The 15,428-nt window shown below is 41.6% G+C and overlaps 2 protein-coding genes across 4 annotated transcripts in view; both read left to right on the top strand.

Annotated features, from left to right (window-relative positions):
- The window catches only part of GREB1 (growth regulating estrogen receptor binding 1), a 273,114-nt gene that overhangs the window by 80,347 nt on the left and 177,339 nt on the right, over nt 1-15,428 (top strand). The window lies entirely within an intron of this gene.
- The window catches only part of LPIN1 (lipin 1), an 84,712-nt gene that overhangs the window by 10,311 nt on the left and 58,973 nt on the right, over nt 1-15,428 (top strand). For all 3 annotated transcript variants that reach the window (XM_069850483.1, XM_069850484.1, XM_069850487.1), the window contains exon 2: nt 10,677-10,733. In XM_069850483.1, the coding sequence (XP_069706584.1) occupies nt 10,686-10,733 (48 nt within the window). In that variant the 5' untranslated portion in view covers nt 10,677-10,685. The remainder of the gene's footprint in view (nt 1-10,676; nt 10,734-15,428) is intronic.

Below are 15,428 nucleotides of genomic sequence, written 5' to 3'. Positions count from 1 at the left end.
GGGCTTTCCTGAAGAGGGTCAGTTAGGAAATTCAATAGAAATTAACTCTTTAATACAGAAATAGATTGCAAGAAATATTTGTCTGAAAAATCTCTTGAAAAACATTTTCCTTTATAATGATCTTGTATTAGCTTAATTTAAAATAAAACAGATTAAACTTAAAGGAGAGTTCTCCCATAGGCATTTAAATGTCCTTTGTCTTCATATCCTTAGTTAAATTGGATTCATCAGCTGAGTCCTGGCATATTTTGGAAGGTCAGTTGCAATGCAACAATCATTGCAATTGAGCTAATTTAAAGCAATACAGACATGAAATCTGGTTAAAATATTTGGGTATTCACAAATCTCTTCCCCTGGAAATTTCATGTTGTGTGTGCGCAAGAGAGGCCAAAAATTGAATGTAAATCAAGTAAGACTTGGCTCTCAGCTAAGACTGAGGAACAAACCGTAGCTCTTGGCCTAATCAGTGGAGCACTGGCCCGAGACAGGATGACAAAACTATTTTCCCTTGTGCTGCTGGATGAGTTTCAATGACCCACTGCAACTCTCTTAGTTGCTCCATCTGTTATAAAGGGATTATGCTAATAACATATTTTGTAATATATTTTGAGATATACATAGAGGCTGTGCTGTATTTAAGAGAGGGGGTAATGCATCTATCAAACTGATTATAAACAAAATACTTCCCCCCCAGTGTAAAAAGCAACATTAAGTGAAGGAAGGTGAAATGGTAGAAGGAAGTTTGCTTTATTTTTCATTTCATGCGTCCCTTCTGCTCCCCTCCAGCAGTTGCGTTAGACACTTAAAGTAGAAGTTGAAGAAGAGGGCCACAGAACAACATTTCTGCAGCAATGTATTTGGATATAAAAAGAGCCATAAAGCTTATATGTCACTCAAAATTGAAAACATTTCTCTCTTCCCTCCCTCCCCAGGGTGGCAGGCTGTGCATAGTCAGGCCCTAACAGTATAGCTAAGAACCAGTGGTTTCCTGTGACTCTTATTTATCTGACAAGTTCAATGATTTTGATATCTTTTCCTCGTCTTGTAAGCACTGCACAACCTCAGTAAATTAGGAAATGATACAGCAAAGAAAGCTGTGTTAGGATGTGGAACACAAAGAAGATGGATGGTAGAAAGGGAACGGCATTTTATCTTGGCATGACTGTGGCAGACAAAAACATGGTTTATTAATAGAGGTTTGGCAGACATACTATACTAACACTTAATGACTGCAAGAATAAGACTGAAGCAGGTGTCTAATTTCCTGCAGGCACTGTGTGCCTAATGGGCAACAGGCTCGTGCGGCAGGAGAGGCAATGGTCAAGTTTCCTGACCCAGTTTTGTTGGCGGTTCTGAGCAGCTGGAAAGGAGAGGGAGGTTTCTGTGATGGTAGAGGCATTAAGAAAATGTTCTGGAATAGATATTCAGACAGTGCTTACTTCAGGGCCCAGGTACAGAGTTTTGGCATGGTCTGGGCACCTTTCCTGTAGCCTGTAAGTAGGAAGGGACAGCCTGTGGGAATGTCTTTGGAAGGAAGGGTGTGCCAAAGTGGGAGTTAAATGTGAGAGTGAATCAGGGTCGGGGGTGATGGATGACAAATGCAGAGGGATGGGGACACAAGTTACCACTTTAAGATGTATGCAAGAGCTTGGCTGCATCTAGTCCTGCAATGCACTCCTTTAGCTTCTGGCAGGAGCTGGAGGGAGCCTTTGCCCCCCACTAAGGAGGGCTGCCAAGGGACAGAGGCATCAGCCGTTAGCCCCTCCTCACATGGCATCTGGGGAAGGACCCTCAACCCCAGCCAATCCTGAGATTCACACACATTCGCTGGGGCTCCCTCCTCTTACTTTCCCATGATTTCATTACACCTCCACCCACACTGGAGGGGGTAAGATAGGATGCTGCAGGCTTTTTTTTTATTGCTTTTGTATTCAGTGGAAAGAGAGGGTGTGTTTGAACCCACATAAGGGTTCATTTGCACAATCTAAATACAACAGTCCTTTTGGAGTAAATCCGTCCTTAAAATTGTCTCTACCTCTCCACTGCCTACACAGAGAATTGTAAGCTCGCTTAGACTTTTGCTAAGTTTAGGGGACATGCTACTCACTGAGGATCTGCATAACATTTCCAGTTGGGAGAGGCAGTTCCTCACTTTAACTGGCTTCTGCCAGTTCACAGCTGTTGAAAAATGGTATCCTTATTTGCTTGGTAATGTTGATGGTTTATTTTCTGCAAGACAAGGAACAAAAGCAGATCTATGCTGTGGGGAAAAAGGGTGAAAAAAAGTAAGGGAAAAAGGGTGAAAAAAAGTAAAGGAAAAAGAATAGTGGGCAGTTGTGGAAATGGTCTTCCCAAGGCACACCAGAGGTCCATTTACAGAAAAAAAAGGCTATATTTGAGTCCTCTGTGTCATGGCGTCTTAAAGTAGGTCAGCTGGATCATGCTTTAGCAATGCATCTCTTGCTATTGATTAGCTGTCAGCGCTGTGTTTACAGTTTGACTTGATGATCTTAAAGATCTTTTTCAAACTAATGATACTGTGATTTTGAGATTCTGACTAGAAAGGGAATGCAGATGTAACTATCTTTGTTATGGAAGTCTAAGGTAAGGGGGGCAGCCCCAGGATCTGATCCCACTTAAGAAAGGTGGCCTTGAAGTCAGGGGACTATTCTCTGTCCTTAAAGACAGATAGGTGCACCTGGGCTGAATATAGGAGGGTTCCTACGTTAAATACCTTTGCATAGTGTACCGTGGGGACTCCAAATCTAGTGCTAACAGTAACAGTAACAAACTAACACAGAAGTAGGACGTTTTTCTACTCAACTGATGCCATGTAATTAAAACTGTGACCTGGGTAAAAAGACTCTGAAAAGTTATAGCCCTATATTGCCACCTGAAGCAAAACACAAACAGCTGGACCAGTGTGCTTGCTCTATGTAGGAGCCCCTTCACAAAGGAATAATTACAGTGTGAGCATTGCATAATGAGGAGAAAAGAAGTAAGTATGTGGAGCCTGCTACAATGAACAGATAAACTCTTGCCACCATCAGCTGATTTCCCAACCTGTGAAGTTAATTTAAAAATTGATTCTGCTAGCCTGGAGTATAAGGAGGTGTTCATTTTTTCACAGACTCTTTAATAGTTCTTCATCCCTCTGAATGCCAGAGTATTTTTCAAGTCCAACGTACTCAATAAAAATGCTTCACAAAATAGAGCTTAGAATTCCTTGATTTTGCTTCTAGGCAAAATCAGCCCCGTGTAGGCAACAGAAACACCAGTCAAGATCCTCCACTGACAGAGGCAGATCCCTGATATCCTCAGACATGTCACTGGACACTGGAAGATGTTTGTGGAGCAGGTTTGAGACCCATCTCTCCATAGAGTCTGTAAGCTACTAAACCAAAAATCGGAGATCCCCAGGGCAGATGGTTGCTGCTTTTTTTCAATCCAGTGCAGCTTCACTACCAGACTAGCAGTAAAGGCATCTTCAAGAGTGTAAAACAGACACTTGTTATTAATGTTAGGACTTGTTACTCTATTCTGGGGTCAGCCAGCCCCATGTGAAGTGTCTGCTGGTGATATAAACTGCATGTTCCACAGCTGGGAGCTGTAAAGCTTCACCCATGGCATCATGCTGCCTGGAGAAAAACTATAACACATTTAATAAGAGAGAGTGATAAATGCCAGACCACTGAGCCTGGTTTAGGTAAAATACAGAGGGAGGTTAGAGGAGAGGCAAGGAACATATAAAACCATGATTTTCTTACATGGTGAAACAATTTCAAAGCCAATCCAATTTTTTCAGTTTTAATTAAAGCCCAGATAAGACCAGGACATTATTAGCATGTTTCAAAATATTTCGGAAGACTTTTAAAGCTTTTTACATGAACAAATACTAAACTTGCTCTGCCAAAATACTATGTTCCTGCCCTGTTGCATTTTGTAATGCCTCTGCCCAAGAATTTGAGTAAAAAACTTCCTCTTGTTCTGCACATGCTGTTTATCTACCGGTCAGTAAAGTTGCAGCATATTTTGATTGGGTTTTGTGACCACCTCCTTCTTCCTAGAAATAACATGGAACATCATGTAGCATTAGTAAGAACAACAAATCATGTCCAACAAAAGGCTCACTTAGTTTCCCCTCCTCCTTATTTTCTGATCTCCTGGATAAAATCCAGTAGGGAACTGCTTCCAAAGCCTGTTTATGAACTTGTGTTTACTTTTATGTATACGTAGTCTTTACTACATGTGAGCCCTGTGTACTGACCCAGGCAACTCAGAACCTTTGTGAACATTGAGAAATTCAGTTTCGTAAGAGTAGTCTGAGGTTGGTACTGTTTTCTTTACTTCATATTTTAAAAAAACAGAAGCACGGTGAGCTTAGCTGGGTTGTGCAGCAGAGTACAGAAAGCCTGAGACAGTGCCAGCTGCACTAGACGTTTCCAAGCTTCCTGATCCACCCCTCACATGTAGGATTGTTTTACTTCTCCTCTTGTTTCTACTCCAGAAATCTGATCTTGGGACACCAAGTCTGTCCTCTCCATGTTACAAACATTCCCAAGTTCCACAAAATTACCTGAACTTAATTCCCAAAAGGCTATGCCTAGCGAACCTCTTCAAAAAGCCATGAAGACTATGCAAAAGACAATGATACATTTTGTTCTGCAGTTAGTAATGTGCATGTGAGGCTTGAAGATTTGGCTGCATGAAAGGTTTGAAAGAATCAAAAAAAAAAGCAAACCAATCTGTGTTTTTTTTCCCTAGATGGACAGAGAAAAGTGGAAAACCCCTCACGTATATTTTAATTCACTTGCACTTTAACACAGGCTTCTTATCACTCTTTCAAACCTGTCACAATGCCATATCTTAAAACATACTGCACATTACGCTGTTGGTACACTTGATGACTCTGGGCTGTAACTTATACACAAGTACTTAGGTATCAGTACTGACTTGAAGAAACTCAGTCTGTGGCAAAATTTAATCTGCTCTGAATAAATTGCATTCCGATGGGAGGCTTACCACAAAGCAATCGGCAGGGAGATGGGAAGCATCACCTGCAGTTTCAAGTAGCTGTGATACCCACAGGGAAGACCTCTGAGTCAAAGTCCACAAGCAAACAAAGAGACTAAACAGAGAGAATAAAAAGCCCAGCTGATTTTTAAAGGTCAGACCCATTACATCCCACTTGCTACAGTGACTTTTATGCCATATTACAGAGGCAGCTGCATTAGGCAAATGGACAAAGTGTTCAATTCACAACATAAAAGGCTCCTACAGCTTTTCAGTGTGCAACACACAGTTTTGTGCCTGTCATCTTCCTAAGCCCATCCCACTCCTGAAATTCATACCCAGATTTACACAGAAAACACAGGGGATCAGGGAAGTGCTCCTTTTCCATAAGCTCCCTGAAAACTTCTGTAAGGTATTTGTATGTGACCTATGGCAAAATTTACTACCAAGTGAAAAAGTGCACAATCTGTTACTTAAAGAGCACAACAATTATAGCATTTTTTAGTCCTCTTAACTTCTGGGTGCTGCAGAGTCTGGGGATTCAGTGTGTGTCACAAACCTAGTTTCTCAAGATTGTAAACAGGTTTGCTCCAGGTTTAGTTCCGCTGCTGTACCTGTTTGACCAGAATATGTCTGAACTAAGCCAAGAGCTTCTTAACAGCTCCTGCTTTTTTCCTTCCTGAGGGTCCTCTGTGACCATGACTAAGCACACGTCTGATGTCTCAGGATTAATATCAGTGGGGCAGGCATCAGCTTGATTTGTTCTTTATTTATCATGAAAAAACGAAAGTTTCCAGACTCTCCATGGCTTCAAATCCCATATTCTGCCAGATCTAACTCTGAACTCCTCTGCCCTCTTCTTAACAGCGAGGGTCTGAATGATGCAAAGCTTGCCACAAGGCTCAGCCCAGCATGCAAGGACATGTCTGGTGCAGATACTACTGTCATGCCCACCAGCTTTCTGCCCTGAATTGTGAGGAGGAGGGGTCATTTTAATCCTCCCCTGGAATTAGGCATGCATGGCCTTCCTGAGTGGTCCAGTGGTGAGCTGCAACTGGCACCCTCCTTTTCCTGGCCTCATGGAGAGGCTGCCCTGTAAAGAAGAGAGCTGGGAGGCCTCCAGGTCCTGATAGGATGATGCCACAAGGGAGGGCGTGATGATCGGGTGATGTGGAAAGATCACCTCATAAAACACATTTTGGTAGCCTGGGGTAGTTGCTAAGAGGAACATTCCCAGGTGCAGTCATTAGAATATCCTCCAAAGGCAAGCAGCAGGCGAGGTGGTGGGGCCACCGCGCCAGCCAATGGAGGCAGCAGTCAAATGTGCTCCTTGAGCTGAGTGGTTTGGTAGAGATGAAGAAAGAGCCTTTATCATCCGTCAATAGATGTGTCATAAGATTTTAGATAAACAGCTGTTAATTTTTTCTGTGACTAATGTGCGGCTAAGAAATGGGAGGAGCTCAGCAGAAAGATGCCTAAGGCATCCACATGGGTGTATTTCAAAGAGCTGCACCAGAGTCTCATGCAGTTAACCCAGTGCTGAGATGTACTCAACGAGGTGCCTGGCTAAATAATTTAACTGCCATGTAGTGTTCCTCCTCCCTTTGCTTAAACTCACTTTCAAATGTGGTTAGCAAACCACTGCTCCTGGGCTCTGCTGTAGACTGCAGCAGTCCAACATTTCCTCTTCTCCCACTGATGCTTAGAAATGAGCTCCAGGACAGAAATGCCATGGATGATGGATTATTAAAAAGCATTCAGTATAGGCCAAGATTTTAAAATAATATATGATCTTGAGGTAGTGCAAAATGATGCTATTTATATTTTCAGCAGTGACAGGGCAGGGGGAACATCATGCTCATGATGCACGAGCTGCCTTGGTGCCCACGCTGTCCCTGAGCAATGCAGGCTGCGAGTGCTGGTCAAGTAAGGAGGCTTCAATCTGCTTTGATTTTTTCCTGTATCTAAAGGGCAGGTGTCAAGAGAATGAGGACTGACTCTTTTCAGTTGTCCCCAGAAATAGGACAAGGAGCAATGGGCAGAAACTCGAGCACAGGAAGTTCCATATGAACCTGAGGAAAAACTTCTTTATTTGAGGGTGACAGAGCACTGGCACAGGCTGCTCAGGCAGGTTGTGGAGTCTTCTTCTCTGGAGATATTCAAAACCCACCTGGATGCATTCCTGTGCAACCTGCTCTAGGTGAGCCTGCTTTAGCACAGTTGGACTAGGGGTTGGACTAGATGATCTCCAGAGGTCCCTTTCAACCCCTCCCATTCTCTGATTCTCACTCCATACCTGTGCTTTTCTCTTCATGTGATGCCTTGGGACTCTGGAGCTACCAAAATGGCTCAGTATAACGGCTCTTTTGACTTGAAAGCAATGATGCATTTTGGGTGAAGTGAAAAAGCAGAACTGGTTTCTTGTTGGGCCTCCTCCATTTCATATGGTAAAGCCTGGTTGTGGGTTTTGTGTTTGCAAAATACTTAAACTGCTGTGCTGATCTCCATGTGCTGTAGACCCCCATGTGGCCTCCCACAGACCAGTGGCTATATCTTGGTAGCTTTCTGGTAAGAAAGCAAATATAGACATCAGTTCTATGAGTTGGTGGCTTACAATGTTAGGCAGTTTGACTAGGAACTCACTACTGCAGTTTCCGACAGAGCTCTCTGTAGTTACATTTCTTTAACATTATTTGCTGATGTCCCAAGCTTTATGTGACTCTAGCCTCTCCAGGAAAACTTAATGTTGTCAGACAAATCTGACTACTCCAGACACTAGAAAATGGTTTTCTTTCTTTAGGTCATTTAGAAAGGTAATTTGGTCATGTGCTGAATTTAGGATTGTCATCTTAACTGAAAAGAAGTCAGCCCTCCTTCCTCTCTGTTGCTTAAAAGACACTCTGTAGTGGAGATAGCATCCCCTCATGAAAGGTTTTAGTTTTGGATCTCTGTGAACAAAGAGATCAGCTACTCTGCACTAAGCACCCACACTACAGAGAAAATATAAGTCACCTCTGGACATCAGAAGTGGGTCTTAAAATTGCTTTTTGAAATCAGACATTCCTCAAGGGAAGAAATAGGATGTTCCTATCTAATATCAGCAGCAATGAAGGACACATACAGTGTATACTTAAGTGCATTAAGAGGCATAATTACAGTAGGAACCAGATTTGAATTACCTGAGTAACTCACAAATGAGTAGCTTTATTTACAAGATCTGTTGCATCAATATAATGAGCTAAACACCAGTCAGGTGATGTCGTGCAACCCAGTCGGAAGTTTGACACAGAAGAGCCTCTTACATCACCTAGCTTGTCCCTTGCTTACTCTGCACGATTCTCTACATCTTGTTTCTGCACTGTTTTCTTAGTCATATTCAAAACATCTCATGTGACTGGGTTTTCGCCACTGCTTTCTGTTTTTTTCTCCACTGTGAGATTTCATTGCTAGGAAAGAACTAAAAATGCAGTCTCATCCAGCTGTGTCACTTTATTACAGAACAATAGAAAACAAAGCTGGAATAGACTTGGAGATCATCTGGTTCATTTCTATGCCTACAGGCAAATTCAACTATAATTAAAACATTTCTGACAAATGTGTGCTCAGCCTGCTCTGAAAGATCTCAGCCTCTTCCGGCAAGCCATACCAGAGCGTGCCTACTCCTGGTGTCATAAAATTTTCCTAATGCCTAAATGGTTCCTGTTGCATTTCATCCTTATTGCATCTCTGTATCTCTCTCAAGGAGATTTGGATTACAGTTATCACCCTTTCATTTTCCTTGCAATATTTTTATAGAAGATACATTTTTCACTCTAGCGAGGTTATGAGGTATAGACTAAACTGTTCTCGTGCAGCAATCATGCCATAATATTAACACTGAATGACATAATATTCTATCATCTATAAGAAATATCTTAATTCTTAAACACTTATTTAACTGGGAACACATATTTAGCTGGGAAAAGTACAGCTTGGCTTAATGCTCCCAGACTGGCCAAGATAGGGTCATAAAGCCTCTCTTTAGGGTTAAAAGGCAAATTCTGCTTTGCAGCATAAGTTAAAGTTTTCTTACAAATATTACTGAATTGTTCCTGGCACCTGAGAAAGATATTACTTCTCTTAGGCGGCAGCAGAACTGAGCAGCAACAGGGCTCATGACTTGTCGGAAAGAAACCTCAGGTAGCTCTAGAAGAGCATACCTGGATCTCTTGATTACCCTAATGTTAGCGAACTAAACAGTGATAGTGCCCATTGCCTGGCTTTGATGCTACTTGGCATGATCTAGTCAACTCCATGCTCTTAACCCTCAAAAGTGCTTGCCTCCATTCAGATGCCTGTTGAAAAGGCTCTGAGATCCCTCCCAAGTTAGAGCTGCTAGCCAGCTGGGGCTGCAGCCGTGCCAAGCGCTGTTCTTCCAGCATCGAGGCACAGACCAGAGTGTCCCAGTGCCTCCGCCTCTGCCTTGACTCTGCTTAATTTTCTTGGACAGGAATAGCCCTTGTGTCCTATTTCACTAGATTAAGCACGAGGTCATCTTTTCCCTGTGTTAGCTTTGTTCTCTAAGGTCAGCAGGGTGACTACAGGCACTGCAACAGCTGAAGAAAATATTTGAGGCATTGTGTCTGCTTTAAAATAATTTTTACTCGTGTCAGTTTGCATTTCCAAGTCTACTGGATGGGAAAGACAGACAGTTGATTTATAACAGTCTAAACAATGGACAAAATATCATTCAATAAATATTAAATTTTTCCATTAATTGAAGAATTGAATGAAAGCTCCTTGGGGTTGTTTTCCAAATGCAAGCACGAACAGAGATTAGACAGCTCTAAAGATCAAATACTTAACTGCAACATTAACTGTCCTTTTAAACTGCTGGCAGAGATCCTGGAGAGTCACGTGGCTGTTGCACCAGTACACAAAGAATGTTTTACTGGACTGCCTCTGATCAATGTTTTTCAGAGGATCTGAATGCACAGGCATTGTACACTTACCCGCTCTGTTGCAACACACTGTTGACTTGTTTGCTAATGAAATATACTGTTTCCCTGTGGCAGTTCCTATTATTGTATTTCTGAGATTTATTTATTTAATCATGGATGTGATTTATAAGGAATTTTGATTATTTAAAGAAAGAAAAAGAGAGAAAGAGAGAGAAAGAGAGAGAAAAGAATCCTACAGAACTGCTTTTCCTGTTCCACTGTGTATTAAGGGTCTTCCTGTACTACGAACAGATCCAGGGATGCTGCTACACAAAGAGATTTTTTTTTTCCCTAGGCAGCAGGGTGGGATTACAGCTCTGCCTCTGCCCTTTGCATTGGGCATCCCTGTCCTGAAAAAGACTAAACAGAGCTTGTTGTGGTCCATGCTGCTTCAGAGCTCACAGGGATGCCCTGCTTCCAAGCTCTCTCTGGCTGATGATACAGATCCTACTGGCAGAGGAGTAAATCCTTCTGCAAAAACCCTGAAAACTGAGGTGATGGGAAAAGGAAATTGAGAACATCTCTTGGCACAGATAAAAAGTGAGGATGACACAATGGCAATGTAGCTTTCACAAAGGAATCACAGGAGAGGTATTCATTAGACCATAATTGAAGCCCAGATACACTAACTTCTGTGTGTACGTAATGACTATATTATTCCTAATTTTAATTTGTTTCTTTCAGATTCCATTGATGAAAGATCCTGGTTGGATTCGAAACGTCTGGACTCGCAATCTAAATGTAGGATTTTAATTGTTCATTTGCTTTTTAAGTCCAGTGCGGTTAAGTCTTGTCTACCTTCTGGTACCCAGCACAGCCTGTCCAAGTGTAACCCTTTGGACACTGTGTTATTGTATGTCCACTGTGGTACAATTATTGCTGTGAAAGGGTGGCTCTGTGAAACTGGTGGTCCTCGTATGTGGCTGATACTAGTGGGTTAAGGATAGAAACAGCATAAAAATTTGAAAATTAGGCACTGACTTGGACAATAATACTGGAATCAGCAAAGCTGTGGCAAATATGAGATGTGAGACATGTCCCAAGCCAGGGAAAACATGCCCAACTGCCCCTGCTGCTGTTCTCTGGGAAGGCATAAACCCATCTGTGATGTGGTGGTCTTGGAACACAACCACAAACTGGACAGCAGAACCCCTCAGGAGAAGTAATGAGAGGAGAACGGCACTTTCCACCTTGGTTATAAAGCGGCCATTGCTGAAGAACTGGTGAAGGAGGGAAAAGACCAGATGCAGGACACAACCTGATGATTTCCTAAGTGTCTCTGGACTGTGTTCCTCAGCAGTGACCTACTTTTGTGGTGATGGTGGGGCAGAATATTGAGAAGCTGACATGCTTGAAACCACAGGTAGGACCACAACATTTCTACCCTGCACCAAGCAGTGCCACATACGTGCATCTGCTTAGCTCAACTACTGGAGTCACCGTAAAGCTCTGCATAGTTTTCACAGGAGAGGTTTTAGCCTGGGTGGAGTATAATGTTTGCATAGCTGTACTGCTATCTTATGTAGATTCCATATAGGTGTTTTCACACAACCTACACAGTGCAGTGTAGGATGTACTCTGTGGTTCATGGAGGAACCTTCTTGATCCAGGATTCTATGGTGATTCACACATAGTACATGCAGTTTTTTGGTGTGTTAGCTGGTTTGTTGAGCCTGGCAACTTTTAAGTTTGGATCTAGCAGGTACAGGTCAAGATTTCCCTGAAGGTCTATCCGCTTCTACAAACTGAGGATCTGACCTTTATGATGAGTTTTGTATCAGCAATGTCTTATAAACTGGACAGGTGGATAAGTCAAGCAGTCTGAAATGAGGGTGAGGCTGGTTGCTGTTGGCAGGGGTTGTGTTTGGGTATCCATTTCAGTAGCTGAGCTATGCAGATAAAAACGTACCTGGGCTTTAACATACGGCAGTAAAATAAACAGGGGAAGACCTCCAATTAGCAAACAACAGCATAAAATCTGAAATCTGGATGTGTGTAAAGCAATACAACAGATCTAATCTTTCCTTTCCAAACTTTAGGAACATTCAGATTTGCATTCACGTGTGATTCTGAACTTTACAAGAACTTCTCCTGAGTAACCAAAACATGTCACATAAACTTGTGCTGTAAATTTGAAATAACTGAGGATAATGCATTCTTGCAATAATATTACACTTTATGAATTTTTAGTTTATGTTTTATTTGTACAAGATTAAAAATCTATTTTTATTTATATTTTTTATGCTGTTTCGCCTAGGTTACTTGTAACTTGTAATGTGGATGTGCTAGATTTAAAACACGCTAGACAGAAGGGATATCATGGGAAATGAGCAAACCACTAACAATAAAGAAGACCCCTAAGATTTAGCATTAAGCTGTGCCTATGTCTGTACAGACACATTAGCAGTATGAAACAGAAAGTGAGAAAACCCTATTAAACCAAATGTGCCACAGGATACACAGGATAAATTACATCTGACCTGTACAAGGTAGATGAGCAATAAGTATGATGCCAGCCCCATGCAAACATGCAGGGTGAATGAGCTGGGCTGTCACGTAGGGCTGCAGGGGAGGGACATCTGATATCACCAGGATGACTACACAAGGAGGCTTTTTTGTTTGTGCCTAAATTGCAGTGTGGGGGTGGGCATGGGAAAAAACAGGGTGTCTAAAGAGTTCAGACCAGAAGCAGACATATACCTTGGCATGACACTGAGCTACCTGTGGGTATGACTTTGGTTTTTTATTCTGTTAAATAGAATTATTTTCCGTATTTTCTGTCCAGGTTTTTGTCTTCTGGTACTATGGCAGGATGGAAAGCACTGCATCTCTGCCTGTTTCTAGTCTTGCTTTTTAAAAACATATTGCCACCTGTCTGAAAAAAATGAGTGAGACCCTTTGCTTGTGTAATATACAGTTCATTGGCTTGAATGGAATTATGGCCCTTTGTGTGAACTGAGCATCAGACTCTAAACTCCCTGGGATGGAAACTCTCTTTGCGCATGATACACTGAACACAATGTTGCTGATACGTGAATAATAGCAAAACATGCTGATGTTGCTTTTGTGGGCAGAAGCTGCTACGTTTGAGAGACTGTTCGTGGTATGCAGATTTGGCTGCAGTAGATAAACCGTATGGTAAACTGTAACTAGGGCAGTAGGAATGGATGAATTTTGAACTTTGGATGAATTCTCAGCTTTGCATAGCAGAATATGCAAAGCATACAGTCCGCTGGGACAAAGGCTTTCTATCCCAGAGCATGCTGGATCTAATGAAATGGATTCCACTAATTTCACTGAAGTAGATGATTTCCATGGACTTATGCAAAATGCTTGTATATAAGATACACTGCTGCTGAATTTATGAAACAGGGATAAATGATTTTCAAGGAGTGCTAATTCTTGAATTCAGCCATTTTCTCCAAATAACCCTCAAATACAGTTTTTAAAAAACTTCTTACATGTATGTGCAACTGCTTGTAAGCTTTCTTTCAAATTGTGAACAAAAATACATGGGCACAGCCTAACTGGCTTTTATGTAAGGGCAGAGTCTAGAGAATCTAAGAGCAATTAGAGTTGATTACACATTTATTTACAGTATTTCACTACTTGAACAACTAACATTGTTTCAAATTTCTCAGTTCAACATGAATTAGATTTCCTTATAATGGATCATTGCTGCCCGAGAGTCATTCAAATGTGTCATAATTTTTGACCAGATTACATACCCATAATAACCCCTCTTTAAGACAGATGTTTCCCTTGCAAAATCTTTTGTGCATCTTACACATGAAGACTCATTTACATTTCAGAGTCTTCTTTGAAATATTAATATTATAAAACTGAAAGGGTAAAAGGGTACTAAAATATCCTTTCCATCAGGGTAAAATTCAGATTTTTGCTCAGTGTTCAACACAACAGCAAGAATCAGAAAAGCAAAATACTTCTTTTTAATCCACAGGCAGTTGTTCCTCTATTAAATACTATGTTTTCCAAATCCAAATTGGCTGACACATTCTCTGTCACAGCAAACTTAAGTTTAGTTTTACAAATAATTATTTTTAGACTAATAGAGGTGAAATGCAATTTAATTTGAGTTATAGAATAACACATGACGGGGGACAGGACAAGAGGGAATGGCCTCAAGCTCTGTCAGGGGAGATTTAGGCTGGACATTAGGGAAAAATTTTTCACAGAAAGGGTCACTGGCCACTGGCAGAGGCTGCCCAGGGAGGTGGTTGAGTCACCTTCCCTGGAGGTGTTTAAGGCATGGCTGGACGGGGTGCTAAGGGGCATGGTTTAGTGATTGATGGGAATGGTTGGACTCGATGATCCAGTGGGTCTCTTCCAACCTGGTCATTCTATGATTCTATGAGTCTATGATTCTATGATTCTATGATTCATTACTATGCTCAGGGACTGCAATGTTATAATGATAGGACTAGGGACAATGGCTATAAACTGGAGGGGCAGATTTAGACAAGACATAAGGAGGAACTTCTTTGCTATGAGGATGGTGAGGCACTGGCACAGGTTGCCCAGGGAAGTTATGGCTGCCTCATCCCTGGAGGTGTTCAAGGCCAGGTTGGATGGAGCTTTGGGCAGCCTGATCTAGTGGGAGGTGTCCCTGCCCATCGCAGAGGACTTGGAACTGTATGATCTTCAAGGTCCCTTCCAACCCAAACCATTCTATGATTCTCTAATACTTTTGGAGAGACTGCACTCACTTCAACAACAAGAATATTTTGAGGTAAGTATTTAGTACTGTGTTAACCAGGGGCACTTCTCCCACTCAGAAAATTGAACATGAAACTGAAATAAAATATTCTTTTCATGATTTTGCAAAACCAGTCACATCTATTAACTATACAGGAACTCCAGATGCAGAAATCATAAAAATAAAGCCAGTTCCTCAGATAAGGTCACATAGATATATCTGTCCGGATACACAGTTGTAACGAAAGATAGCAGGGGCAAAACTGAAATAAATGACAGTGTTCCTGCTTTAAAATACCTGGCTCAGAGACACCAGTGAGAGTTTCGTACACATCTTCAGCCTAAGCCAGGAGAGTAAACTGCTTAGATAAGAGCAAGACTGCAGTCAGTAACCTTGCTTACTGATTACTTGTCCAGACCTGATGCAAGCAGTTCTAAATAATTTATTGTCCTTAGACAACATGTGCAGGACTTAATTATGTATCTCAACTTGTTTCTAGAGCTTCAGTACAATCTTGATCATTATCTTTACCAGTAACACTATATTTATAAGAATAAATCGACCTGGTAGCAGGAAGATTGAGCTAGCTCTGACAGCAAGCAAGACTAAAAAAAATAATTTGCTTAAGCAAAAAATAGATTTAAACATTATCGTTGTTCCACGCAGCTCCAATTTTGCCTCAAGAAATGCAAGCATTCAAAGGACGACTGCACTTTAAA

This window comes from Phaenicophaeus curvirostris, chromosome 2, assembly GCF_032191515.1.
Source record: "Phaenicophaeus curvirostris isolate KB17595 chromosome 2, BPBGC_Pcur_1.0, whole genome shotgun sequence".
Classification (NCBI taxonomy): Eukaryota; Metazoa; Chordata; class Aves; order Cuculiformes; family Cuculidae; genus Phaenicophaeus; species Phaenicophaeus curvirostris.
This window is presented reverse-complemented; position numbering and strand designations above follow the sequence as displayed.